The 27,679-nt window shown below is 45.9% G+C and overlaps 1 protein-coding gene across 3 annotated transcripts; it reads left to right on the top strand.

Annotated features, from left to right (window-relative positions):
• LOC124117039 (protocadherin Fat 4-like) lies at positions 1–26,379 on the top strand. 3 transcript variants are annotated; one of them, XM_048383144.1, is made up of 16 exons: positions 2–391; positions 3,620–3,857; positions 4,664–4,872; positions 8,807–9,040; positions 10,920–11,167; positions 12,251–12,407; positions 13,465–14,427; positions 15,299–16,306; positions 17,426–17,756; positions 18,638–18,767; positions 21,165–21,183; positions 21,505–21,679; positions 23,052–23,119; positions 23,716–23,783; positions 24,720–24,840; positions 25,729–26,379. In XM_048383144.1, exons 1-16 carry the CDS (start codon positions 328–330, stop codon positions 25,821–25,823), a joined length of 4,128 nt encoding a protein of 1,375 aa, XP_048239101.1. In that variant the 5' UTR covers positions 2–327; the 3' UTR covers positions 25,824–26,379. The 3 variants fall into 3 exon arrangements, with proteins under 3 accessions (XP_046334680.2, XP_048239101.1, XP_046334679.2); XM_046478723.2 differs by lacking the exon at positions 21,165–21,183 and having other exon boundaries at positions 18,638–18,786; positions 25,729–26,378; XM_046478724.2 differs by lacking the exons at positions 8,807–9,040; positions 21,165–21,183 and having other exon boundaries at positions 1–391; positions 18,638–18,786.
• Positions 26,380–27,679: the final 1,300 nt, after the last annotated feature.

Here is a 27,679-nt window from a genome sequence, read left to right as displayed (position 1 = left end):
AGGCTACTTTAATTCCCACCCCTATCCACGCACATCCGGTACTTGCCTACCACACAACCGGACTGTATATTTATAACCAGGCACAGACGTATCCAGGGTTCACGATCACGCGGTGATGATCCCGACGGCTGATATGCTATTCTGCCTTACCGTGCAACTATACCCGTTAACCATGCCACAAAGACAATACACACACGCGAAGTGATCACTGGATGGATGAAAAGCTGTTATTACAACAATCATCTTTTTTTGGCTTGCTTTGATCAGACACCATATCTGCTTTGATGTGATGCATTAAGTTGAGGTACACGACGCACGACCGCTACAATGGTGTTGGCATGGTTCCTGTCGCCGTTCTTGGTCCTGGTGGTTCCTGTCACGGGTGGCTCAGGTAAGGGGGTGGAGTGGGTGGGGGGTGGGGGGTTCATTTCAAGACCGTTGGGCAGCGGGGTAGCCTTGTGGTTGGAGGGTTGACTTGTACGACCGAAAGCTTAGGTTTGATCCCACCGAATATGGTAGAAATTTGTTTGTTTGTTTGTTGTTTAACGCCGCACTCAGCAACATTCCAGCTATATGACGGCGGTCTGTAAATAATCGAATCTGGTTCAGACAATCCAGTGATTGTCATCATGAACATCGATCCACGCAATTGGAATACGATCACATGCATCAACCAAGTCAGCGAGCCTGACCACCCGATCCCGTTAGTCGCCTCTTACGACAAGCATAGTCGCCTCTTACGACAAGCATGGCTTACTGAGCATGTATTCTAACCCGGATCTTCACAGATGTTTATGCCTTTTACGGCGAGCATGATTGCTGAAGACCTATTCTACCCTGGTTCTGGTACCTCGTAGGATCTTTGGTAAATACAGAGCAAATATGTCATACATAGAATTGATATGGAATTGGACGAAAGGTGTTGTAATATTGTAGGATAAAAGTGACGTGAGGCGGTTAAGCAGTGGATGTGAGGTGGTTAGTGATCCGTGTAAATCTGCGAGAATATCGTCACGTAACAACATATGTTATAAAATATAATCCAACAATTCCGAAAGGTATATGGGGACATGTTTGTGATGAAAAAAGAAGAGGATCGTTACAACTTTCGTTTCCAGTACATGTACTTTGATAAAAATATGACATCTATAGATATGTAAACATCGTAAATATCCGTCAAACATGACTCGTTCCACACCACATTCTTAGCTGTATATTCGAAACTGTTTGAGTTGCGTGAGCGAGTAACGCAGCTTTCAACAATATTTTCAGTGTATACTCACCACCAAAAGAAACGCGAACCTTAGAATGAGTGTGAGTGTGTTGGGTTTAACGCCAATTTTAACAGTATTCCAGTTATATCGCGGCGTGTCAGCTTAATGTGGGAGGAAAGCCCGAAGTGATGCAGGTCACAGACGTTTACCACTTCGGTGAAACCCACGGGCACGGGTATGGTGCTGACAAACCTAGAAACATAATCGGAGCGAACTGGGATTCGAACCCTCAATCATAGATTTCTGGCGTGCCCAAGGGACGCAACTCTGCACAGCGAATCGCGGCTTAGACGACTGGGCCACCCGTGCCCCCCGAACCTTAGAAACATATGGAGAAGTATGTAAGTTAAGAAGAGATATTTGAAATGTGTTCCGCTTAATGACAAAACTAACAATCGGTCACATGTTACTGCACTGTCTTTATTATTATCGAGATCTGCTGCACGTGATTACCAACTTAGCACGCTAATCCTGCACGAGGCAAATGGTGCATCTCGAGTCATGGATGTATGACGTCACATGTGATGCGTTGATCAGCGTCGGTTCACACTACATAACAGTATATATGTTTGTGCATCGAACCAATCTAATATCTCTTGAATATGAGTAATTCTTCCCATATTAACCAACATGATGAAACCAACTTGGTTGATGCATGTCATCGTATCCCAATGGCGTGGATCGATGCTCATGATGTTAATCACTGGATTATCTGACCAAGACTCTATATTTACTTACAGACGTCACATAGCGTAAATGTCGCTGACAAACTAACAAAATCATAGAATGAAACACAGGTCGCCTGAGATCGAATCCGATGAAGACGTTTTCTTCCAAATTTCACAACCGAAATTATTTTAACGTTTTTGTGTGAAATGATGAGAAAATGTCATTACAAATGCAAGGATAATATACTTGATGAACCCTTTATGAACGTATAACTAACATAGGCACACAGTTATACGGCATCAGGCATGACATTTGATTCTTCGTCAAATGTGAATTTTAAATATAAATCTGTTATTACTTTCATTCTATTCCGGGGTAGAATAGGTCTTCAGAAACCCATGCTTGCCGTAAAAGGTGACTATGCTTGTCGTAAAAAGCGACTAACGGGATCGGGTGGTCAGGCTCGCTGATTTGTTTGATGCATGTCATCGTATCCCAATTGCCTTGATTGATGCCCATGATATCAATCACTGGATTGTCTGGTCCAGACTCGATTATTTCCAGACCGCCGTCATATAGCTGGAATATTACTGAGTGCGGCGTTAAACAACAAACCAACAACAACTTTCATTCTAGTACTGTATGTACGAAAGAGTGAGTGTGTGTTGGGGATGATGTATGTTCGAGTGATCGGGGAGGTCATAGATTTAACATCGTTGCGGCATACCATGGTGATGGGTAGGTTTCAGCTACTCACATGATACCTATCCATGTTGAATCCGGACCTGGAGGTGGTGGAGTGGTGAGGCGGTGGGGTGGTGGGGTGGTGAGGCGGTGGGAGGTGGTGGAGTGGTGGGGCGGTGGGAGGTGGTGGAGTGGTGGAGTGGTGGGGTGGTGAGGCGGTGGGAGGTGGTGGAGTGGTGAGGCGGTGGGAGGTGGTGGGTTGGTGGGGTGTTGAGGCGGTGGTGGGGTGGTGGGGTGGTGAGGCGGTGGGAGGTGGTGGGGTGTTGAGGCGGTGGTGGGGTTGACGGGGTGGTGAGGCGGTGGGAGGTGGTTGAGTGGTGGGGTGGTGGGGTGGTGGGAGGTGGTGGAGTGGTGGGGTGTTGAGGCGGTGGGAGGTGGTGGAGTGGTGGGGTGGTGGGGTGGTGAGGCGGTGGGAGGTGGTGGAGTGGTGGGGCGGTGGGGTGGTGGGGTGGTGAGGCGGTGGTAGGTGGTGGAGTGGTGGGGTGGTGGGGTGGTGAGGTGGTGGAGTGGTGGGGCGGTGGGGTGGTGGGGTGGTGGGGTGGTGAAGCGGTGGGAGGTGGTGGAGTGGTGGGGTGGTGGGGTGGTGAGGCGGTGGGAGGTGGTGGAGTGGTGGGGCGGTGGGGTGGTGGGGTGGTGGGGCGGTGGGGTGGTGGGGTGGTGAAGCGGTGGGGTGGTGGGGTGGTGAAGCGGTGGGAGGTGGTGGAGTGGTGGGGCGGTGGGGTGGTGGGGTTGTTGGGTGGTGGGGTCTTGGGAGGTGGTGAGGAGGTGAAGCCTAGTGGTTAAAGCTTATTGTGCCGACTTCCCGGGTTCTATTCCCAACATGGGCACAATGTGTGAAGCTCCGTTCATGGTGTCCCCCCGATATGGTTGAACTATTGCTGAAAGGGGTGTAAAAACCAACTTACTCCTTATTTGACTATTTGTCCCTTCAGGATTGCTCGCCATTACTAACCTCCCGCAGACGATATCTGTACCTGAAGACACCCAGCCGTGGGCGCGTATCTTTACTGTGAAGACGCCGGGGATGACGCCGGGGATGACGCCGGGGATGGCGTACAACATGACGCCGGACACCAACTTCTCCATCAACGCCCTGGGTCAGGTGCAGGTCAGCGCTCCCCTGGACTACGATTTGCTTCCTAAAGACAACACACTCATGTTGGAAATAAGGTGAGATCGTCATTTAAAAGGGGAAAGTATTCAACTGATTTATACGACAAATGCTATTGGTATCGTTCTTCATTTTCTGTCTTAGAGGTGGTGAATATTTACAGAACCAGTTATAACTGGAATATTTCGTGATTGCGGCGTTAAACAACAACCAATATATAAAAAATAATTAAATTTCATGCTATAATGACTTAGAAATGCGACAGTTATGTGTACTATAAATTAAGTATTGTTCACAGACGAATTTAGTTGGGTTTAATCACGTTGTGTAATTCAAAGCCAGATTGATACTGGTCTTAGTTTTGAGGTGAAAACCCACGAGCACGGGTATGGTTCTAACATCCCAGGGCGTCTCTTGCTGCGCCACTGAACAAGAGAAATATACCAGCTTCCTACTAGAAGTGTATGATATCACAAATATATAAAATACCTACATGTCATGGTAATGGCCCTCGTGAAGATCCAGATTAGAATTCGTCTCCTCGTCAACCCTTTGCTTGTAGGCGACTAACGGGATCGGGTGGTCAGACTCGCTGACTTGGTTGATGGATGTCATCGTATCCCAGATGCGTAGACCGATGCTCATGGTGTCAATCACTGGATTGTCTGGTCCAGACTCGATTGTTTACAGACCGCCGTCATATAGCTGTAATATTGCTGAGTGCGGTGTATAACAAGAAACAAACAAACAAACAAACAAACAAACAAAGCATGTTGATGACTCACCTTGGCTGTGGGGTCTATCACTGAAATATACGAAGCATGATGAAGCATGTCCGCTGATAATACACTTTCATATTCTGTAGCGTCACCAGCACAACCAAAAAAACAAAAACCTTCACGGGGAACCTAACGGTGGTTGTGACCAACGTGTTTGATGTTCCTCCAAATCTGACGTCAAACACTAGTGTTGTGACGGTGAAGGAAGAGCTGCTGCAGCAGACGCTGTCGTGTAACGTTACTGCTGTAGATGCTGAGACTGAAGATGGAGACAAACTGACCTTCTCATTATCAGGTAAGGATTTAGTATCCAAAGACAAAACGGAAGAACCATCTTCCACAAGTATAAATACGTTTTGGTTTGGTTTGTTGTTTAACGCCGCACTCAGCGATATTCCAGTTATATGACGGCGGTTCTGTAAATAATCGTGTCTGGACCAGACAATCCAGTGTACATTGGCGACGTGTTAGTTCGCAAAGTGTAATTCTCGGTTGGGTTCTATGTCTATGTTTCCACTGTTTTGACCACATATAGACCGCCTCCGTGGTCTAATGGTACAGCGTCCGCCCGGAGAGCGGAAGGTCCAGGATTCGATCCCCGACCGCGTCATACCAAAAGACGTTAAAAGATGGTACTTGCCTGGCGCTCGGCATTATGGGGCTAAAACAAGGACTGTTTGGCTCGGAGTCAGTATACTGTGTCTGAGTAGGGTATTCATGTTAAACTGCGGTATGGTATCGCAGTGAGCTAGCACTATAAATCGGCATCAGTCCGAACTAGTACAAGCAGCCACACACACACATACACGTGCTTGCACGTCGCTATATAAGTGCAATAATCTTGGACGCGACGTTAAACCCCATTTCACCTCACCTCTGAGCACATATATTCAAAACACCTCCCCTGGTATTATTGTCACATGTTTTGACTACCCGTGAACATCGAGGGTAGAATAGATGTTCAGGAACCCATGCTTGCCGTAAAAGCCGACTATGCTTGTCGAAAGACTAACGGGATCGGGTGGTCAGGCTCCGGGCCTGGTAGATGCATGTCATCGTATCCTAATTGCGTAGATCGTTGCTTATGATGGCAATCACTGGATTGTCTGGTCCAGACTGTATAATTTACATACCGCCGGAATATTGCTGAGTGTGGCGTTAAATAACAAACAAACAAACATGTTTGTCTTATGACTGCATGGAGAAAATAAATACACGAATTCACAACTTGGCTGTAACGGTTGTTGAGCCTTTAAAATGAAAAGAAAATATTACATTTAGCACAAGCTGTCTTTCAATGTACACTATCTACACTCGCACAGAAACGCACAGGAAGTATGTAATTCATTGAACCTGACTACACAAAATATCCGGTATATAAATTGGAAATATGTTATTGGAAAATGTTGGTGGCCTGATATTCGACAAACGTCGCGTCAAAACGCAGCCATTGTAGATTTACAATGTCTTAAACGGCATTGTTTTCACACTTGTTAAAATATGTCATGGAGGAAAACAGTAAAGCAAAATGACGTTCAAGTTATGGCATTCGTAACTCGTGGTAGAGGCTATAATAAGGCAAGCATTAGCCAATAATTTTTCATTCAATTGTCAACATGTTTCAAGTTCAAAAATGCCGAGACTCAGCGCTGCCGATGGGAACATCGCCATAGGACTATCCAAAGAGGGGAATGCAGTCTTCTGTTGCACGCCACGTCTACGTCCACTACAGCACCATTTGCCGCCTTTGTGACCGATACACACAGTTCAATTCCATTGCAGACCGTCCGAGAAACGTTCGGCCAAGAGTTACCTGCCTTGCACAGGATCGCTACTTTCGACTGTTCCACCTACGGCATCGCAATGCCACAGCTACGGAGACTGCTGGACGCATCCCTGGTTTGAGGTGGATATTGGACCAGACTGTCAGGAACCATCTTCGCGAGGCTGGAATCCGACCAAGAAGACCAGTTATCGTCCCTGTTTTGCAACAGATCAATCGACAGCGACGCTTGCGTTGGTGCCATACCATACAGCCTTGGAACTTGAGAAACTGGAGACGAGTGTGGTTTAGCGATGAATCACGATTTCTTCTTCACCGGCGAGATGGAAGATAACGTGTTAATCGTCGTCGAAATGAGCGTTTTGCCCCACATTGTGTACGCGAATTCGACAATTTCGGTGGCGGTAGTGTCATGGTGTGAACGGCCATATCCTACACCACGAGATCTGACTTGGTTGTGGTTCAGGGAACTTTGACAGCAAATCGCTACATGAATCAAATTCTTCAACCTCACCTTCTTCAATAAATGACCGCAAGAGGGAGCTGGACAACGCTCCACCGCACACAGCCCGTTTCACGGTAGACTACCTTCATAATGCCAACATCAACGCCTTGCCTTGGCCGTTGAGATCTCCAGATCTCAACCCAATCGAACACCTCTTGGATGAACTCGATCGACGTGTACGTCAACGTCTGAACACGCCGCAGACACCACCACAACTGGCCAACGCGTTACAAACAGAATGACGCAGAATTCCGCACGACAGAATTAGTACACTTATCCAGTCAGTGCCGAGGAGATGCAGAGCCGTGATTGCTACCCGGGGCGGTCACACGAGATACTGAGTTCAGCGCAACCTTGTTGCCTTATGTGACATGACAATGAACAGTTTTCAATGACATTGTACAACGACAACATGTGACTTTCGAGCTCCAAAATTTCATATTTTTATCTATAATATTAAATTAAATATTTTTAAATCTAATACCACTTTCGTTACATAGCACGTATGATGAATTAATTACATTACGTGTGGCCCAAACTGTACTCCCCACCTCAAATTGTAACGAGAAAGTCCATTCAATTTGATTGACACGCTTATGTTCGGAAAGTGAACATTCCTTAAAACTGTTTCATTCTCGGGTATTTGCTATTGTAACGGAATGAGGATTCAAAGAGAAGGATTAAACACAATTGATAGCAACTCTATTGCACGTAATCGCAAGAATTATTTTCTAAATTACACATTAAAAATGCATAGAATTTTAGAGTTAAGATCAGATTTGTACTCGAGTCAAGTCACACACTGAGCTAGTAATGATACACGACCTGGTGCGGAAGGAAGCCAGAGTGATCCAGGTTGTTCGGCCAGTAGACTTCTTCATAGAATACTGCCCACAAATTGTTATTGTTTTTCTGGCGCATTTTGATTCGCATGATTACGGGTCGGGTTATTCACTCGTCGACATGATGTCCTGCACGCTGCATTGATTAAATACACTTCGTATGGCTTTAGTGAGTGAGTGAGTTGGGTTTAACGCCGCTTTTTACAGTATTCCAGTCATATCACGGCGTGTCAGCTTAATGTGGGAGGAAAGCCCGAAGTGACGCAGGTATCAGACGTTTACCACTTCGGTGAAACCCACGACCACGGGTATGGTGGTGACAAACCTTGAAACATAATCGGGGTGAACCGGGATTCGAACCCACGATCATAGGTGTACAAGGGACGCAACTCTGCACAGACTTTTAAACAATTAGCTGTGCAGAGTTGCGTCCCTTGGGAACGCCAGAAACCTATACTCGTGGGTTCGCCCCGATTATGTTTCAGGGTTTGTCAGCTCGTAAAGGGTAAACGTTTAAGGAAGCGGATATAGAATATGTTTAACACTACTTTTATTCAATGATCCAAGGGTTATGGATAGAGTTGGGGGTAGCCTACCCTACACAACTAACCCTAAGGATCGAAAAGACACGCGTAAATATGTATTCTCTGACACTCAATACTTTTCTTGTGACTGTTCTATGTTTTGATACTATCAAGTGGCGAACAGTGATACAGGTTCTATTATCGCACCCGTTTAAAACCTGCACCACTTCAGGCTTTCCTTCCACATTAAGCTGGCACACCGTGATATGACTGTAATTCTGTTCAAAGCGACGTTGAACCCAACTCACTCACTCATTCACTCCAAGTTCTAAAACACATGGCAACGCATAGCATCACATCGCATTTCATCATCCATTTTTCATGACATGTGCCTTTACCACTTCCGTTAAAGGGACATAACTCGTCCTCTCAAACCGCTAAATAACTCGCCCTTGCATACTGCTGAATACTTCAATACGCATTGCAAGAGAAATATCGCACAGAAATGAAATTCAACAATTAAATCTACCAACTGTACAGCTTTGATAAATTACATTTGTTACTTTCCATTGTAGGTCCGAACAGTATGTTCTTCGCTATTGATTGGACTACGGGGGCTATAACGGTACAGAATCCCATTGACTACGATGCGGGGTACCACACCTTATCACTGGTAGTGTTGGTAGAGGACCTGGGGGGCAACAAAGACCGCCTAGACATAACCGTCAACATAGAAGACGTCAACGACAACGCACCGACGTGTACACCCAACACCTTTCATGTCGCAGTCCCAGAAGATGCCGCAGACAGTAATACTTTCTCAGCTGCATTTCGTTGTATGAAAACGTCCATATTTAGATAACTCTATTGAGTTGATAACGTCCTACTTAAGACGAACTCAATATTCCAGGTATAGACTATAGTAAGGGCCAGTCTACGTTTCCCTCCTCTTCCCCATCGTACTGGCTTCATCTCCCTGCTCCTTGCACACGGGTCCGCCTTCGTGGTCTGGTTGTAGAGCGTCCACCCGGAGAGCGGATCCACCCGATCTCCGGCCGCGTCCTACAAAAAGACGTTAATAGATGGTACTTGTTGTTACCCTGTCTGGCGCTCGGCATTAAGGGGCTAAAACAAGGACTTGTCGGCTCGGAGTCAGTATACTGTGTCTGAGTGGGGTATTCATGTTAAACTGCGCCATGGTATCTCAGTCGGCTAGCTCTATAAAATCGGCATTATTCCGAACCAGTACATGCAGCCACACACACACTTATCCGTCAAAGAGAACAGAACGTCCACGTAAAATATAAACATCAGCATCAGCCCAAACAACGGGCGCGAAAGGCAAAAAAGTGGTAAAAAATATATGACAAAAAATCAGTGATGACATCAGGCGTTCGCGAAAAGGGTAAGCATGACCTGCTGAGCTGGAAGCACCCGTGATGAAAACCTTTATTGATGACATCGTATTGCTCACCACCCATAAAACCTTCTTTCGCTCGCAATGTGTTCAGGGTGACATTCTTGTACCTAACCACACGTACATGCACGTCGCTATATAAGTGCAATAATCTTGGACGCGACGTTAAACCCAATTTCACCTCACCTCACCTCTTGTACCTTACAGTGGTTGAGTGAGTGAGTATAGTTTTACGCCGCTTTTAGCAATATTCAGTCAATATCACGGCGGGGGACACCAGAAATGGGCTTCACACATTGTACCCATGTCGGGAATCGAACCCGGGTCTTCGTCGGGACGATCGAACGCTTTAACCGCTAGGCTACCCGACCGCTCCTGTACCTGAGATGTCAGATATAGAGATAATTATCCGTTTTGTACATATTGTATATTAGAGTGAGTGAGTGAGTGAGTGAGTGAGTGAGTGAGTATGGTTTTACGCCGCTTTTAGCAATATTCCAGCAATATCACGACACCAGAAATGGGCTTCACGCTTTGTACCCATGTCGGGAATCGAACCCGGGTCTTCGGTGTGAAGATCGAACGCTTTAACCACTAGGCTACCCGACCACCCCTATTGTATATTTGAAGTACATATAGGCCAATAATCTCTTTATCACATGTCATTCTTGACATAATCGATTTTTGAGACGTCACTCAATGCAGTAGCTTAAAAACCGCGCCATTTACAATATGGTGCTAATTGATTCACTGTTGGTGTAATCTCGTACACCCATTGGGGGCATGCCAGAAACCTATGATGCTGGGTTCGAATCCCGGTTCGCCCCAATTATGTTTCTAGGTTTGTCAGCACCATACCCGTGCTCGTGGGTTTCACCGAAGTGGTAAACGTCTGAGACCTGCATCACTTCGGGCTTTCCTCCCACATTAAGCTGACACGCCGCGATATAACTGGAATACTGTTAAAATTGGCGTTAAACCCAACTCACTCACTCACTCACTCATACACTCATTCCTGACATCTGTATGGCATGCTAGTATATTCATTTACGACCGTTTCAAATGTTTATAACGCGCTAGTATTAATTTGCATTTGTTATAACGAACTCAAAGGGACCACTAATTTTAGTTCGTAATTACCATACATGTAGTGCGTTATAAGCATATATATCGCATATATGCAAGAAATGTCCAGATTTAAACAATAAGTTCGTTTTATCGGTCAGTTCGTCTTAAGCGTGTTCGTTATAAACGTATGTTACTGATTTCAGACACTGTTGTTGCGTCCCTCTTCTGCACCGATGTCGACTCCGTGACCACGACCACACTGTCCTGTATGATTGTTTCCGGAGACCCCAGTTCAAATTTCACAACAGATACGCCCGGGACGTCATTGTCAGTGAAGACAGCAGGTCCCCTTGATCACGAGACGACGACTTCGTACACCCTGATCGTCCACGTCTATGACAACGACACCGAAGCGTCACGTCACACCGCTGTCGTCACCGTCGTCGTGCAGGTTGACAATGACATGTACTTTATTTATTTAGAGATATTTAATGTAGGAACATGTATTAGCACCCTGTTACGCATTCTGTTGATTATAGAGACATTCTGTTATCTAACATAAGCATTCCAGAAGGACCGTACCGCATTTCTCATCATGTTTGTTTGTTTCTTGTTGAAAGCCGCCCTCAGCAATATTCCAGCTGAATGACGGCGGTCTGTAAATAATCGAGTCTGGACCAGACAATCCAGTGACTGACATCATGAACATCGATCCACACAATTGGAATCAATGACATGCACCAACCAAGTCAGCGAGCCTGACCACCCGTTAGTCGCCTCTTAAGACAAGCACAGTCGCCTTTTACGGCAGGCATGGGTTGCTGAAGACCTATTCTACCCCGGATCTTCACGGGTCTGTCTCACCGTGTATGGCTAAACACGATCGCTGTGAAGACGGCCATGTCTGCATTTCAAGTGAAATAATCATAAGTTTCAGCAGGATCACGAGTTCCCTGAGTGATCCTCCTACAACGACTTTATCTTACCGACATGTTGTAATAAGCCATTGTAAAATAATTCAAGAAATGCCAAATTGATCGAAAACAGCTGCTCGATTAAGCTGAGGTTAGCTTGCGCTATGTCACATGACATCCATTGGCTCGGAAAAAGCGTACGGCTTTTTGCTTGAAGCGGGATTTAAAGGAAATATTCTGTCAGAAATGCACGTGCAGCCTGTAGTGCTCGTGGCGGGGTATATGAGATTTATTCTCCCGCTGAGAAATTTACATGGACCAATCAGATCTCATCATTCTGACATGGAGGTATGACAATACTTTATATACCTTCACGAGGCTACGGTCGCCGTAGAGTCATAGCATCATCGTCCTGGCTGTGTGTGTTTACCGGCGAAGTGTCAATCAAAGTATTTGAGCATGCGCCCCGACAATACACAACTTCCTATTGACCAGTACAGATATCAGTGGAGACTTCAGCGCGTTATATGTTCAAAGGTGTGTAAATACTTGGTAGGTTTCCATGCATCATTGTATAATCACAGTAATTTTCCCGCATCTCGTATTAATGTTTCACTAAGGTTGAGGACGTCGACGACAATGCTCCTGTGTGGGTGACCATGGCGCAGACCATTCCCGTGTCGGAGGACGTCGTTCCTGGCTCCACCTTCTTCACTGTACTAGCTATTGACCCGGACACAACTCCTGGAAGTACCGTCACCTACGTCGTCACAGGAGGTAAAATGTCTCCATCTCCCCCCTCACCGTCTGTTTGCATGTTTGTCTCCCTCCCACTCTCTGTCTGTCTCTCACTTTGTCCGTCTGTCTGTCTCTGTATCCGTCTGTCTGTCTCTGTGTCCGTCTGTCTCTGTGTCGTCTGTCTCTGTGTGTGTCTGTCTGTCTCTCTGTGTGTGTCCGTCTGTCCCTCTGTGTGTCCGTCTGTCTCTCTGTGTGTGTCCGTCTGTCCCCCTGTGTGTCCGTCTGTCTCTGTGTCCGTCTGTCTCTGTGTGTGTCCGTCTGTCTCTGTGTGTGTCCGTCTGTCTCTCTGTGTGTCCGTCTGTCCCTCTGTGTGTCCGTCTGTCTCTGTGTGTGTCCGTCTGTCTCTCTGTGTCTGTCCGTCTGTCCTCTGTGTGTCCGTCTGTCTCTCTGTGTGTCCGTCTGTCTCTCTCTGTGTCCGTCTGTATCGCTGTGTGTCCGTCTGTCTCTGTGTCTGTCCGTCTGTCTCTCCCAACCTCTGCCTCCTCAATCCCAGTCTGTGTTTTTCTGTGCGTGTCACTGCCTGCCTGTCTGTCTGTCTCACTCTGTGTCCGTCTGTCTCTGCGTGTGTCGGTCTCTCTCTCTCTCTGTGTCTGTCTCTCTGTGTGTGTCCGTCTCTCTCTCTCTCTGTGTGTCCGTGTGTCTGTGTGTGTCCGTCTCTCTCTCTCTCTCTCTCTCTGTGTGTGTCTGTCTGTCTCTGTGTCCGTCTATCTCTCTCCGTGTCCGTCTGTCTCTGTGAATCCGTCTGTCTCTCCCAACCTCTGCCTCCTCCATCTCTGTCTGGTTTTTTTCTGTGCGTGTGTCTCTGCCTAGCTGTCTGTCTCACCCCCCCCGCCCCCCCCCCCCCCCTTCGTCTCCCTCTCTCTCACACTCACCACTCTCACCTTCACCCTCCACCCCCGCTCTCTATCGTCTGCCAATCTGCAGTAAAAAGCAGTTACTCCAACTATTCGGCCTCATATCCGAATGCACAATTACATTACGTTGTTGCCCAAGCTACCTTGATGTCCTAGTGGTGACATACTGTTTTTCCCCGCAGGCACAGGCAAGCACAGTTTCAAAATCAATTCTTTAACTGGAGAGTTGTCCACCCTTGTGACCTTGGATTGTGACAATATCACCAAATCCTATGACCTCGTGTTGAATGCAAGCGATGGTCAGCATAACACACCAAGTCTCAGTCTGACCATCACCGTCCTGGACGTCAACGATAATACCCCCGAGTTCAAAGAGACGCCCTACACATATTCCATCATTGAGAACGCCACCCTCTCTACCTCTGTAGGAACGGTATCTGCAACTGATTCCGACGCAGGACAAAATGGAATGTTCTTCTTTTCCTTAGATGTGTTTCTCCAAGGAACTCCGTCCCATTTTACTATTGACCAGACCACTGGCGTGGTCAGCACTACAGGGGGCCTCGACAGGGAGAGTCAGGATGTCTACGTAGCTTTGGTCAAGGCTATAGACAAAGGTCAACCTCGACTAACAGGGACAACCACACTCGTTATACATGTCACCGATATCAATGACAACTATCCTGTGTTCAGTGCAAATCCCTACCGGGGATCTGTCATGGAGATGGACGTGCATTCCAGCATCCTCACCGTGTCCGCAACGGATAGGGATATAGGCACCAATTCTATGATCACATATTCCATTAATTCCCTTTATCCAGGACATGCAACAGCGTCAAATTTTAGCATAAATAGCTCCTCTGGTATACTTTCGGTGGTAACGCCAGTAGACCGGGAAACCGACCCCACCTTCATCTTGCACGTCCTCGCTGTCGATGGTGGGACTCCATCGCTCACGGCTACAGCGACGGTGATGATTGACGTGGAAGACGTCAACGAACCGCCACAATGGGTAGCAACGTCGACTACAGTGTCGATGGCGGAGGGTCTAGCGGTTGGGACACACGTCGCTAAAGTCGTTGCTGTAGATAGGGATTCCGGGATTGGAGGCTCGGTGTTGTATCGCATCGCGGACATTGCAGCAAGTAAGTTCCAAGTTAGTGTGCCTGTTGCGGGAGCTATCGTTTACAGGTCGCCGTGTTATGCTTTGTTGATGACTACAGTGTGACTCAGTTATGCCTGTTATTAGGGCTGGGACGGGTAAGTCGGGTACTCGGGTCGCGTGGTTCCTGAGTAGGACCCGGGTTCTCACAGTACTACCCGGACCCGTGGATAGTCACGTGATATATTGTTTTATCGCACAAGTTATCTAGAACAACCACGATTGCACTATAAGTGATTAACGTTCGCATTTCTTTCTGACTATGCACGCATTCCTTCTGACTTTATACGTTTGAATAGAGATAAAACTTCAGTCAACTTCAGTGTATGCATGACCACATCGTTTTATATGTGTATCTAGATACATTTTGCCAGGGCTACGGTCAAACTATTCCCAAACGAACATTTGTACCTATTCCTTGATACCAACAGCGGGTACCCAGGAAGGGTCAGGTAAAAATGGGGTGGCAATGTGGTTGTTAACCTTCTAGTCCCTGACAGGAAGCTTGGGTTGTATACTCCGCAGGGAGCTGAGAATGATTCTTGAGTGCACACTTATCCAGTAATCCGGGGTAATAATAGCGATTTGAGTGGTGTGGAAATATAAACATGACTTCAAAGCATCTGACACTGTGAAAATTTGGGCAGTTCACTCTTACATTGTATTAATTTGCAGTTTCTTACGTTCCTTCAGTGAGTGAAATATTTACTTGAACAATTTTAACAAGTTTTAATATGTTTCATATTTTAACAATTTGTTTCCTCTTTATGTATGTATGCGTCCCCAGTCATGGTCTGGAAGGAGAAGCATCCAGACTTGCGAGGTTTCTCTATGTTTCCTTTTTGTTTTCATAGGCAATGGCACCCCGTCCCTAGGAGTGTTTGACGTAAATACAATCAGTGGGGATATTCGGACCACCCGTGTCTTGGATTGTGACGTAGGGGTCCGCTCCTACACCGTCATCATCACCGCCACCGACGGACTGGGACAGACCGCTTCACCTAACTTTACCTTGAACATCAGCCTTACAGACGTCAATGACAACAGCCCTGTGTTTGGGAGAATCGCGTATTCATTTACAATAGCAGAGAACATGGTGGTCGGCATAACGGTAAATGGCACCACGCAGGTGTCTGCATCCGATGCAGATTCAGGACAAAACAATATTGTAAAGTACAAAATAGCCCGGTTCCTGGAAGGCGAATCCTCGCATTTTTCTATAGATACTGACACTGGCGTAATAACCACGGCAAGTAGACTGGACAGAGAGACCAATGACAGGTATGTGTTCGTGGTGGTTGCCCAGGACACTGGAGTACCACCGCTAACCGGCTCCACCACCGTCACAGTGACAGTCACAGATGTGAATGATCACACCCCGCAGTTCAGCTCAGCTCAGTATTCTGGACAAGTGGTAGAAGACGCCCCAAACGGCACCTGCATCCTGTCTTTGACGGTAACGGACAGAGACGTGAGCAACAGCGGTACCGTGACGTTGTCTATCACCACCCCGCAATTAGCTGTTGATACATTTAGCATAGAGTCAGTTTCAGGGCGGATTTGCCTCCGGAAGACCGTCAACAGGGAGGATCACTCTGTGTACACGTTCACCGTCCGGGCTGATGATGGTGGATCTCTCACGTCGACAACCACCGTCACCGTCCACGTCCTCGACGTCAACGATAATCCCCCTGTAATGTCTCCGGTGTTCTACAATACTGAAGTTGCTTACACCGGTGTCTGTGACAGCTCCATCACCACCGTGACGGCAACAGATGCAGACAGTGGAATAAATGGGGATATTACATACTTCCTTGAGAGGAACGTGTTTGCTTACCTGTTCACCATTGACCCATATTCAGGTATATAGTATGAGTGAGTGAGTGAGTGAGTAAGGGTTTACGCCGCTTTTAGCAATATTCCAGCAATATCACGGCGGGGGACACCAGAAATGGGCTTCACACATTGTACCCATGTCGGGAATCGAATCCGGGTCTTCGGCGTGACGAGCGAACGCTTTAACCACTAGGCTACCCGACCGCCTCGTATATAGTATGAATGAGCGAGGGGTGTTGTTTCCAACGCTGTCATTCATGTTACATCAATCTGATCGCGGAATTTAAATAACATAAACATCGACCAGACAAACCTGAGGTCGACAGCATGAACACCCTCCAGGCTGCATATTGTCCCCATCCGATTCTATTTAGTCCCTGACGACAAGCGTGACGTACACGTTCTGCCCAAAGGAAAAGTAGACCAAAAGTAGACGATACAAGTTTCCACACTAGACATTTGTAATGCAATCAACAGCAAGTGCACCAGTACATATAATGTTGAAATAACGTTTGGTGAAGGGGCGGTCGGGTAGCCTAGTGGTTAAAGCGTTCGCTTGTCACGCCGAAGACCCGGGTTCGATTCCGACATGGGTACAATGTGTGAAGCCCATTTCCGGTGTCCCCCGCCGTGATATTGCTGGGATATTGCTAAAAGCGGCGTAAAACCATACTCACTCACTCACGTTTGTTGAAACGTACCATATCTTTTAACTTGCAAATATCCCAAATGTATACAGTGTGCCACTGACCTGAACAAGTACAGAACGCAAGCCGTCGTTTGACCACAACGTTTAATCAATACAGCTTTATTTACTGCATAGTCACCTCTGTGGTTATTGGTAACCCAGTGGTCTAAGGCGTTGCAACTGTCTTGAGTTGCGTTCCTTAGACGTGCCAGGATCTACTGATCGTTGAATCTATGAACTGGCCCAATAATGACCCTTGAACATCATACCACTGATCGTTGGTCCCGCCAATGTAGTTCATATATACAACCTTCTGACTTTTCTCCTATATTAAAAAAACCCGAAATACCGACTGCATCAGTGGCATAAACATACACGTAAGAATTTAAATTATTTTTTTTAACCAGACGCTGGTTCATTTCCTCACTTTCACCTTGGCATGGATTACATGTTGTAGGAGTCTTTTCCATGAAATCCCAAGCAGGGAAAAGTTCTCGGTATATACTGGCGGCCTCGGCACAAGATGGCGGCACACCGGCAAACAACGCATCAACGCCAGCCATTGTCCGTGTGGATACGTTAGATCTCAATGACGTAGCGGTCACTATTAGACTTAGCGTTGACAAAGCGGCGTTTGAAGCAAACAGTGCAGTGTTTATACCTACGATTGAATCCATTGTCAAGAGCAGCTTCCCGTCCGCCATTTTGAAACTGTGGTGTGTGGAGTCAAGGAGTGGCTCGGCAGTGATCCCGACATCCTCCAGGAGAAAACTGCTGCAGTCGTCCAGGCAAGCCCAGTTTTTCATATGCTTATTAAACAAATTTGCGCAATTAAACTTGGATAATCTTAAGGATATACCAAATTAATAAGATTTTGTTTTGTAAGGAATGTTATAATTGAGATAACACTTTCTCAGTAAAGTACAGATTCCCGTACTTTTTTGGGTTGAGTCCTGTCTGGGGTTCGAACCCACACTGCCAGAGTTTGGCACCTTATCGCCAGCAAACAAAGTCAGCGATCTAACCCACTCAGCCATCGAGGCTTCCACAAAAATGAAAGTCCGACAAGTGGTAGTCTAGATCACGCACTTTGTGTACCCCTCTGACAAGTGCAAATTGGCACGGCTACCATGGCCGAAAGCTATGAACAGACGTAAAAAAGTACGAGAATCTGTACTTTACTGAGAAAGTGTTATCCCAAATATAATATTTGTTACATTTGACCACTTTCTAAATGGCAACGTGTGTTGAAAGATTTTTTTATGTTTGTATGTGGGTGTCATTATTTTATCAAATGATAGGACATCTTCATAATCTAGGTGGGTTTTACTTACAAAATAAGTTGATAATAGGGAAAAAGAGGGAGTGATTCCCCAGGCCAAATAATCAATTTGTTGTGACCTTAATGGACTTGAGAAATTTGAGAACAATATTTTTCCTTTTCGTCTAATTTCGATGAGAAAAAGAACTGCAAAGAAGGTCAGTTGAGGAAGCAAACAAACCCGGTGACTTATTTAAAAATCGCTTAGTTTGCTTTCACTCTTGAAAGCTCTTGTTATATAGCGACTTTTCATGATTCACCTGTAAAACACGTCCACATTTAACTTTATGCCCATCGTTTGGGCGAAAATGGTCGTAATTTCATTTGCCTTTGGCCCTTCCTATCCAGCCCCGTTGACGTTCACGTATACGCTGTAGCTGACAATGCCAGCGACGACATGGACAACATCAACAAATCGAAGACCTTTCTAACATCGGCCCAACTGTTGCTACCGCTTGCCTCAGATCCGAGTGGGACGCCAGTACGACAACTGACAAGTAGGTGTGACTTGGGTGATGTTTGGACCTAGTAGGACAACTGACAAGTAGGTGTGGCTTGGGTGGTGTTTAGGTCCAGTAGGACAACTGACAAGTAGGCGTGGCTTGGGTGATGTTTATGTCCAGTGGGACAACTTAAAAGTAGGTGTGACTTGGGTGATGTTTGGACCTAGTAGGACAACTGACAAGTAGGTGTGGCTTGGGTGATGTTTATGTCCAGTAGGACAACTGACAAGTAGGCGTGGCTTGGGTGATGTTTGGGTCAAGTAGGACAACTGACAAGTAGGCGTGGCTTGGGTGATGTTAATGTCCAGTAGGACAACTGACAAGTAGGTGTGGTTTGGATGATCTTTGAGTCCAGTAGGACAACTGACAAGTAGGCGTGGCTTGGGTGATGTTTAGGTACAGAAGGACAACTGACAAGTAGGTGTGGCTTGTATGATGTTTGGGTCCAGTAGGACAACTGACAAGTAGGTGTGACTTGGGTGATGTTTAGGTCCAGTAGGACAACTGACAAGTAGGTGTGGCTTGGAAGATGTTTGGGTCCAGTAGGACAACTGACAAGTAGGCGTGGCTTGGAAGATGTTTGGGTCCAGTAGGACAACTGACAAGTAAGTGTGGCTTGGGTGATGATTGAGTCCAGTAGGACAACTGACAAGTAGGTGTGGCTTGGGTGATGATTGAGTCCAGTAGGACAACTGACAAGTAGGCGTGGCTTGGGTGATGTTTGGGTCCAGTAGGACAACTGACAAGTAGGTGTGGCTTGGGTGATGATTGAGTCCAGTAGGACAACTGACAAGTAGGCGTGGCTTGGGTGATGTTTAGGTCCAGTAGGACAACTGACAAGTAGGTGTGGCTTGGGTGATGTTTAGGTACAGAAGGACAACTGACAAGTAGGTGTGGCTTGTATGATGTTTGGGTCCAGTAGGACAACTGACAAGTAGGTGTGGCTTGGATGATGTTCAGATCCAGTAGGACAACTGACAAGTAGGTGTGGCTGAGATGATGTTTAGGTCCAGTAGGACAACTGACAAGTAGGTGTGGCTTGGATGATGTTCAGATCCAGTAGGACAACTGACAAGTAGGTGTGGCTGAGATGATGTTTAGGTCCAGTAGGACAACTGACAAGTAGGCGTGGCTTGGATGATGTTCAGATCCAGTAGGACAACTGACAAGTAGGTGTGGCTTGGGTGATGTTCAGATCCAGTAGGACAACTGACAAGTAGGTGTGGCTTGGATGATGTTCAGATCCAGTAGGACAACTGACAAGTAGGTGTGGCTTGGATGATGTTTATGTCCAGTAGGACAACTGACAAGTAGGCGTGGCTTGGGTGATGTTTATGTCCAGTAGGACAACTGACAAGTAGGCGTGGCTTGGGTGATGTTTATGTCCAGTAGGACAACTGACAAGTAGGCGTGGCTTGGGTGATGTTTAGGTCCAGTAGGACAACTGACAAGTAGGTGTGGCTTGGGTGATGTTTGGGTCCAGTAGGACAACTGACAAGTAGGTGTGGCTTGGGTGATGTTTGGGTCAAGTAGGACAACTGACAAGTAGGCGTGGCTTGGGTGATGTTAATGTCCAGTAGGACAACTGACAAGTAGGTGTGGTTTGGATGATCTTTGAGTCCAGTAGGACAACTGACAAGTAGGTGTGGCTTGGGTGATGTTTGGGTCCAGTAGGACAACTGACAAGTAGGTGTGGCTTGGATGATGTTCAGATCCAGTAGGACAACTGACAAGTAGGTGTGGCTTGGATGATGTTCAGATCCAGTAGGACAACTGACAAGTAGGCGTGGCATTGGTGATGTTTAGGTCCAGTAGGACAACTGACAAGTAGGCGTGGCTTGGGTGATGTTTATGTCCAGTAGGACAACTGACAAGTAGGTGTGGCTTGGGTGATGTTTATGTCCAGTAGGACAACTGACAAGTAGGCGTGGCTTGGGTGATGTTTATGTCCAGTAGGACAACTGACAAGTAGGCGTGGCTTGGGTGATGTTTAGGTCCAGTAGGACAACTGACAAGTAGGCGTGGCTTGGGTGATGTTTATGTCCAGTAGGACAACTGACAAGTAGGCGTGGCTTGGGTGATGTTTATGTCCAGTAGGACAACTGACAAGTAGGTGTGGCTTGGGTGATGTTTGGGTCCAGTAGGACAACTGACAAGTAGGTGTGGCTTGGGTGATGTTTGGGTCCAGTAGGACAACTGACAAGTAGGTGTGGCTTGGGTGATGTTTGGGTCCAGTAGGACAACTGACAAGTAGGTGTGGCTTGGGTGATGTTTATGTCCAGTAGGACAACTGACAAGTAGGTGTGGCTTGGGTGATGTTTATGTCCAGTAGGACAACTGACAAGTAGGTGTGGCTTGGGTGATGTTTGGGTCCAGTAGGACAACTGACAAGTAGGCGTGGCTTGGGTGATGTTTATGTCCAGTAGGACAACTGACAAGTAGGTGTGGCCATAAGATATCACTTTAACAATCATGTTTTTGAGAAGAATTTGTTTTATTTGTACCACTGACCCCATTATTTTGGACAAACTCGGCAAAACGAGTAAGGAGAAGTTTGAGGACATGCCAGAAAGATCAGAAACATTAACATGATGTTCAATACTTAAAAGTCGTTTTCTACAATATTTATCAATACATCCATGTCAGAATGATGAGGTCTGATTGGTTCACGTGATCTTGATAAACTACTGTATTCGTGTGCTTCCATTACAGCAGGTGCCATGAAATATTTCCATGTCGAGGCTGTCACTGGATACCACCTGGTTGTGACCCCTTGGGCGGAGACAACTGCCGGTATTGCAATCATCACCGTCAGTGTCGTCCTCGCTGTCGTCCTCATAACAGTAACCGTCGTCGTCATTTGCTACACCTACAAACGCCGAAAGAGGTAGCTATAGCAACGTCACGATACGATTGCCTATGGAGTATGGATTTGTCTTTTTAAGCCTTTGTAATAAACGTTGTCTGTCAATGTATGATACGAACCGTGAAGATCCGGGGTAGAATAGGTCTTCAACAACCCATGCTTGCCGTAAAAGGCGATTATGCTTGTCGTAAGAGGCGACTAACGGGATCGGGTGGTCGTCATCGATCCCAATTGCGTGGATCGATGCTTATTATGTCAATCACTGGATTGTCTGGTCCAGACTCGATTATTTACAGCCGTCATACAGCTGGAAGATTGCTGAGTGCGGCGTTAAACAACAAACAAACAAACAATGTATGATACGGGGCGTTGGTGTAGCCTAGTGGTTAAAGAGTTAGCTCGTCACGATGAAGGTCGGGGCTCGATTCCCAACATGGGTAAGGTGTGTGAAGCCCATTTCTGCTGTCCCCCGCCATGATATTGCTGGAATATAAGCTAAATTCGGCTTTAACAGTACTAACTCACTCACTCTATGTATGATACAAAAAGATGCATCCCTCTCAGTTACATTGTCGATTGCGTGTCGTCTCACCTCGATGTCATGGATCGTTGCTCATGCTATCAATCACTGGATTGCCTGGTCCAGGCTCGATTTTGTACAGGCCGTAATCATAAAGCTAGCTGGAATATTGTTGACGACATGCATGTAACGAGATGGTGTAAGTGGCACTTGAACCTGGCAATGTGCATTCTATTTTTTCTGAAAGGTGAGGTGAGGTGAAATTGGGTTTAACGTCGCGTCCAAGATTATTGAACTTATATAGCGGCGTTCATGCACGTGTGTGTGTGTTTGTATGGCTGCTTGTACTAGTCCGGACTGATGCCGATTTATAGTGCTAGCTCACTGAGATACCGTGCCGCAGTTTAACATGAATACCCCACTCAGACACAGTATACTGACTCCGAGCCGACCAGTCCTTTAATGCCGAGCGCCAGACAGGGTAACAACAAGTACCATCTTTTAAACGTCGTTTGGTATGACGCGGCCGGGGATCGAACCCCGGACCTTCCGCTCTCCGGGCGGACGCCCTACCACTGGACCACGGAGGCGGTCTCTTTCTGAAAGACACACAGTTATTTCTGCGTAGAGAAAGCGTTTTAATCCGAACTGTACCGTCCCATGAATCGTGCCGATTACCACCTTCCGGGATTGTACCTTATACTAGTTTAAAAGAAAAATGTTCTTCAAATGTTACCAATCAAATATGTAGATTAGGAATCAGCATTTATCTGTCATAAAACTATATTAAGGAGAGCAGTGCCAATGTTTGCATCATGAGTCTAGATCTTGTCGTAAATGTGGTGAACACACATTATAAATTATCTCTGATAGGCCTGTGTCGCCTCAGCGTCCTAGCCACGTGTACTCTTACGGCCGGCCGAAACAGAAGCCCGGGAAAGGTAATATTGATATGCTTACATTGTCATTGACAGAACTGGCTTAGGTGTTACATACATACATACAAACACACGTACATACATACATACATACATACATACATACATACATACATACATACATACATACATACATACATACATACATACATACATACATACTACACACACACACACAAACACACACACATATACATACACACACACACACACACACACACACACACACACACACACACACACACACACACACACGTACGGCAAAATTTGTTTAAAGTCACATTTAAGATTATTGCACCAGTCCCTGTTTTTCCCTTGATGCCGAGCGTCAGGCAGGGTCTCAACAAGTGCCATCTTTTGAGGCCTTTCGGTATAACGCGACCCTGAGGCTGTTTCTACTACACCAGGGAGGCAGTCGCCATGCATAGAACATGTTCCCTTGGTGTAACAGGGCCCCGGCTGTGTGGATCACACGCACGCACGCACGCACACACATAGTCATAGTTTAGGAATGTCAACAGTTGTATACAAAATTAAAAAGTTTTTGGTGGAATATGAAGATCTTTATGTATGGACTTATTGCTGCATACTTACGTCAGGAGCAGGGTTGGAGATCGGCTATCTGAAGAAACACCCCCCTCCGGTTCTGACGTCACTTCCGCTTCCTGTAAGTATAAATGATAGATTGGCAGTGGTTGCATGTATCAGGAAGTCTGTCGATACATCATATGACCATCGATCCATTACATAACCATCTTTAAATAGATGGCACGTGTAGAGACAAACGTCATTGTATCGTTCATGCTTAGAATTATTATAAAGGAAACTGTTTCGTTGATGAATGTGCTAACATGTATTTACACATAAAGCACTAATCAGTAGCAGGGATGTTCAATGGACAACACATAAATGTTTAAATGTCTGAAATCAATAAAAACATCAGCTGATATTTTGTACCATAAAAAAATCGTGAAAAAGTGGAGGTTACCTTTGCACGAGTTCGACCCCAATATGCAAAATCCCTTCCTGATGTTCGTAAACCCAATGTTATACAATGCATTTGTGGTCCAATGGGGCGGAAGGTCGGTGGTTCGATCCCCGGCCGCATCATACCAAATTACGTTAAAAGATGGTGTTGTTACCCTGCCTGGCATTAAGGCGATATAGCAAGGTCTAATAGTCAGTACTCTGTGTCTGAGTGGCGTATCCATGTTAAACTGCGGCATGGCATCCATAAACCCGGTTAACTAGTACAGACCCGTGAAGATCCGGGGTAGAAAAGGGCTTCAGCAACCCATGCTTGCCGTTAAAGGTGACTATGCTTGTCGTAACAGGCGACTATCGGGATCGTATGGTCAGGCTCGTTGACTCGGTTGATGCATGTCATCGACCCCAATTGCGTGGATCGATGCTCATGTTGTCCAGAGTCGATTATTTACAAACCGCCGTCATAAAGTTGGAATATTGCTGAGTGCGGCGTTAAACAACAAACCAACCAGCCGGACAAGTACAAGCACGTGCAATAATCTAGTTCGTGCAATAATCTTGAACGCGACGTTACGCCCCATTTCTCCTGACCTTACATTACACTTGGTAACACCAGACCTACACGGTGAAGCCGCTGCCGATGAAGACTGGAGAAGACGGCATCACCAGCCTCGACTACACTAACAACGGTGGCAGGGCCATCAACAGGGACTTCCAGGGTTCGGCTGTGGATGAAGGTAAATCTTGTCACATGAACTACTACGTCTACTACTACGTCTATTACTACTACTACTACTACTACTACTACTACTACTACTACTACTACTACTACTAAGTTAAACGAAAGTTACTAATGGTCAGAACATATTGTAAATCAAGCATTTCTATCGTAAATGTAGTTTTAGGGCATCAGTTTTATAATACTAATTATAAGTGTCGTTAACAAACAAAGTTAAAGGATTTGATTATGAAGTAATGACGTCATTAGGCAATCCGCATGTACTTCCGCCTCAAGAGCAGCAGAGCGACAATCCAAGTTTATGACATTGTTCCGAAGACACTGAATGTACGAATGGATAAAGAGCGTTTTCTAGTTCGGTCGTAAATACTGGTAAACGTATCTTAACTTTGATCGTAAACTCTTAGGATCTGTCCAAGTTAAGAACGCTTTGTAAAACGGGGCCAAGGTCTCCAAGAATGGGCGGTTTCATCATTAAGCTTTTGCTAGAAGATTCAGTGCAACAGACATAATCATATCAACCATCTTACATTAATACTCCACTGGTGACTGACAATAGGACTGTTATTGTCGGATAGTCATGTAAAATCCAAGGAAGACGTCCCCAATGCTCAAGGCTTGTCGTAAGAGGCGACCGTACTTGACCTGACGTGCGTGTCATCATGCCCTGCTGGTGTTGATTGTTGCCTGTGCTTTTAGTAAATGGCTTGTCTGGTCCAAACGTGAAGTGTTACAAGCAGTCGGGATATAGCCGACTGTGGCGTTAAACAACATTCACCCACCTATTCACTCGTTTAAATACTGAAGCGTTCCAAACCCTCATATTATACCAGATGAATGTCATTTAATCCGCATTCAAAGACAACATGCATGGGTTGTTCTCCAGCTACAGGTCGGGTATATCACTACGACACGAGGAAGAACCAGAGACGCTGGATGACGACACCGGAAGGGAAGTCTGTCCGAGTTACTCACCACTGACGTTGCCATGGAGATGTCCCCATAAAATCGGCAAAGCCCTGATCGCACTATTTTTACATTTGTACTATGATGATGCTATATATGGGTGCTAGGATACCCCTGTGATCAACGACAATCTCAGGGCCGTCTTTGTAGTGAGTGGGTGAGTTTGATTGTCTTTTACAATTGAGTACAATCATCCCTATGAGAAAAAATATCTTTTCGTGGATATTCTTTTTTTGAAAGCAAGAGTGTAAATTGGATTTGGGTGCAATTCATTACTCTTGCATCTCTTTAAAGTTCCTAATTGTGCTGATTTATACAAGTGTGAGACACTTTATTGATAGGCACTGATGGCATATACCAAAATTCGCCCTAATTCACTGAGTTCAATTCCTCATGCTTTTGGCTTTCACCAAAGCGGTTGGGGCACGGGTGGCCCAGTCGTCTGAGGCGCCGCTGTTCGCTGTGCAGACTTGCGTCCCTTGGGCACGCCAGAAACATTATCCTGGGTTCGAAACCAGGTTTGCCCCGATTATGTTTCTAAGTTCGTCAGCACCATACCCGTGTTCGTGGGTTTCACCGAAGTGGGTAATATCCTAGATCTGCATCACTTGGGGCTTTCCTCCCACATTAAGCTGACACGCCGTGATATAACTGGAATACTTATAGTTAAACCCAAATCACTCACTCACTCACCAAAGTGGTACATATCTCAGACCTGCATCACTCACTCACTCTTTTCTCCCACATCAAGCTGACACGCTATGATTTGACTGTCATATATTGTGAATAATTGTGACATTCGGCCGATTTAAAACTTTTCTTTTCAGTCTAATTGACATATTTACTCGAAGCAGATAAAAGAAGAGTTTATTATCCTTGAGAATTTGCTTTAAAGGCTACATCACGGACTTGGTTATATAGGTCCGTGGCTACATGTACGTTGACAGACTCTCTTAAGGTTTTGTAGATCTGTACACAAAAAGATATATGAGGTTAGACAATTGAAACCTCGGAAACGTGAACTTTCTATCGTCCTACAATTTCTACGTCAACTTGTACAGGCAATATAAGCGTTATCAGTTACTTTCCATATCCCTTTGGCAATAACTGGTCATCAGCTCGCTCGACTCTTGCGCGCCTTAAGCTGGTAAACCCAAACTACTCATTGTATGTTCAGTGTGTTTATGTACTGCTTGGGTTTTCTCACTTGTTTATACCTCCTCGGAGTAGGGTGATCTGGTGCAGTTCTTGAAGCCACATGTCCCCCAACCGTGATATTGAGGATATATTGCTTAAAAAGGCATTAACGTCTTCTGACTCACACAGACATGTACATGATGCGTCCTTTCTCGACTCTGTGTCTGCTGGGGGCACGGGTGGCCCAGTCGTCTAAGGCGCCGCAATTCGCTGTGCAGAGTTGCGTCCCTTGGGCACGCCAGAAACCTATGATTGTGGGTTCGAATCCCGGTTCGCCACGATTATGTTTCTAGGTTTGTCAGCGCCATACCCGTGGTCGTTGGTTTCACCGAAGTGGTAAACGTCTAAGACCTGCATCACTTGGGGCTTTCCTCCCACATTAAGCTGACACGCCGTGATATGACTGGAATACTGTTAAAAGCGGCGTTAAACACAACTCATTCTCTCACTTTGTGTCTGCGCGGCTGTTAATGAATTGGAGGTGTACTGATGTAATCCCGTGTATATTACTTCATTATTGATAAATGAAAGGTTTGACATTATGCGAATGATCGTATCTGATTTGTAATGATTAATGGATATTTATCGAGGGTAACATTTAAGGGTAATTTGTTGTTCATATTAATATTTTAATATAACTTTAATTTTAATGGAAAAAATGTAATGGTGTAATG

Source organism: Haliotis rufescens, unplaced genomic scaffold, assembly GCF_023055435.1.
Source record: "Haliotis rufescens isolate VD_foot unplaced genomic scaffold, xgHalRufe1.0.p SCAF_45, whole genome shotgun sequence".
Classification (NCBI taxonomy): Eukaryota; Metazoa; Mollusca; class Gastropoda; order Lepetellida; family Haliotidae; genus Haliotis; species Haliotis rufescens.
This window is presented reverse-complemented; position numbering and strand designations above follow the sequence as displayed.

Bases quoted from the DNA above. Each gene is read 5' to 3' on its own strand.
- LOC124117039 (XM_048383144.1), top strand. From the start codon at position 328: ATGGTGTTGGCATGGTTCCTGTCGCCGTTCTTGGTCCTGGTGGTTCCT. The intron at 4,873-8,806 runs GTAAGGATTTAG...TTTCCATTGTAG, and splicing joins ACTGACCTTCTCATTATCAG to GTCCGAACAGTATGTTCTTC. The intron at 14,428-15,298 runs GTAAGTTCCAAG...TTGTTTTCATAG, and splicing joins CATCGCGGACATTGCAGCAA to GCAATGGCACCCCGTCCCTA.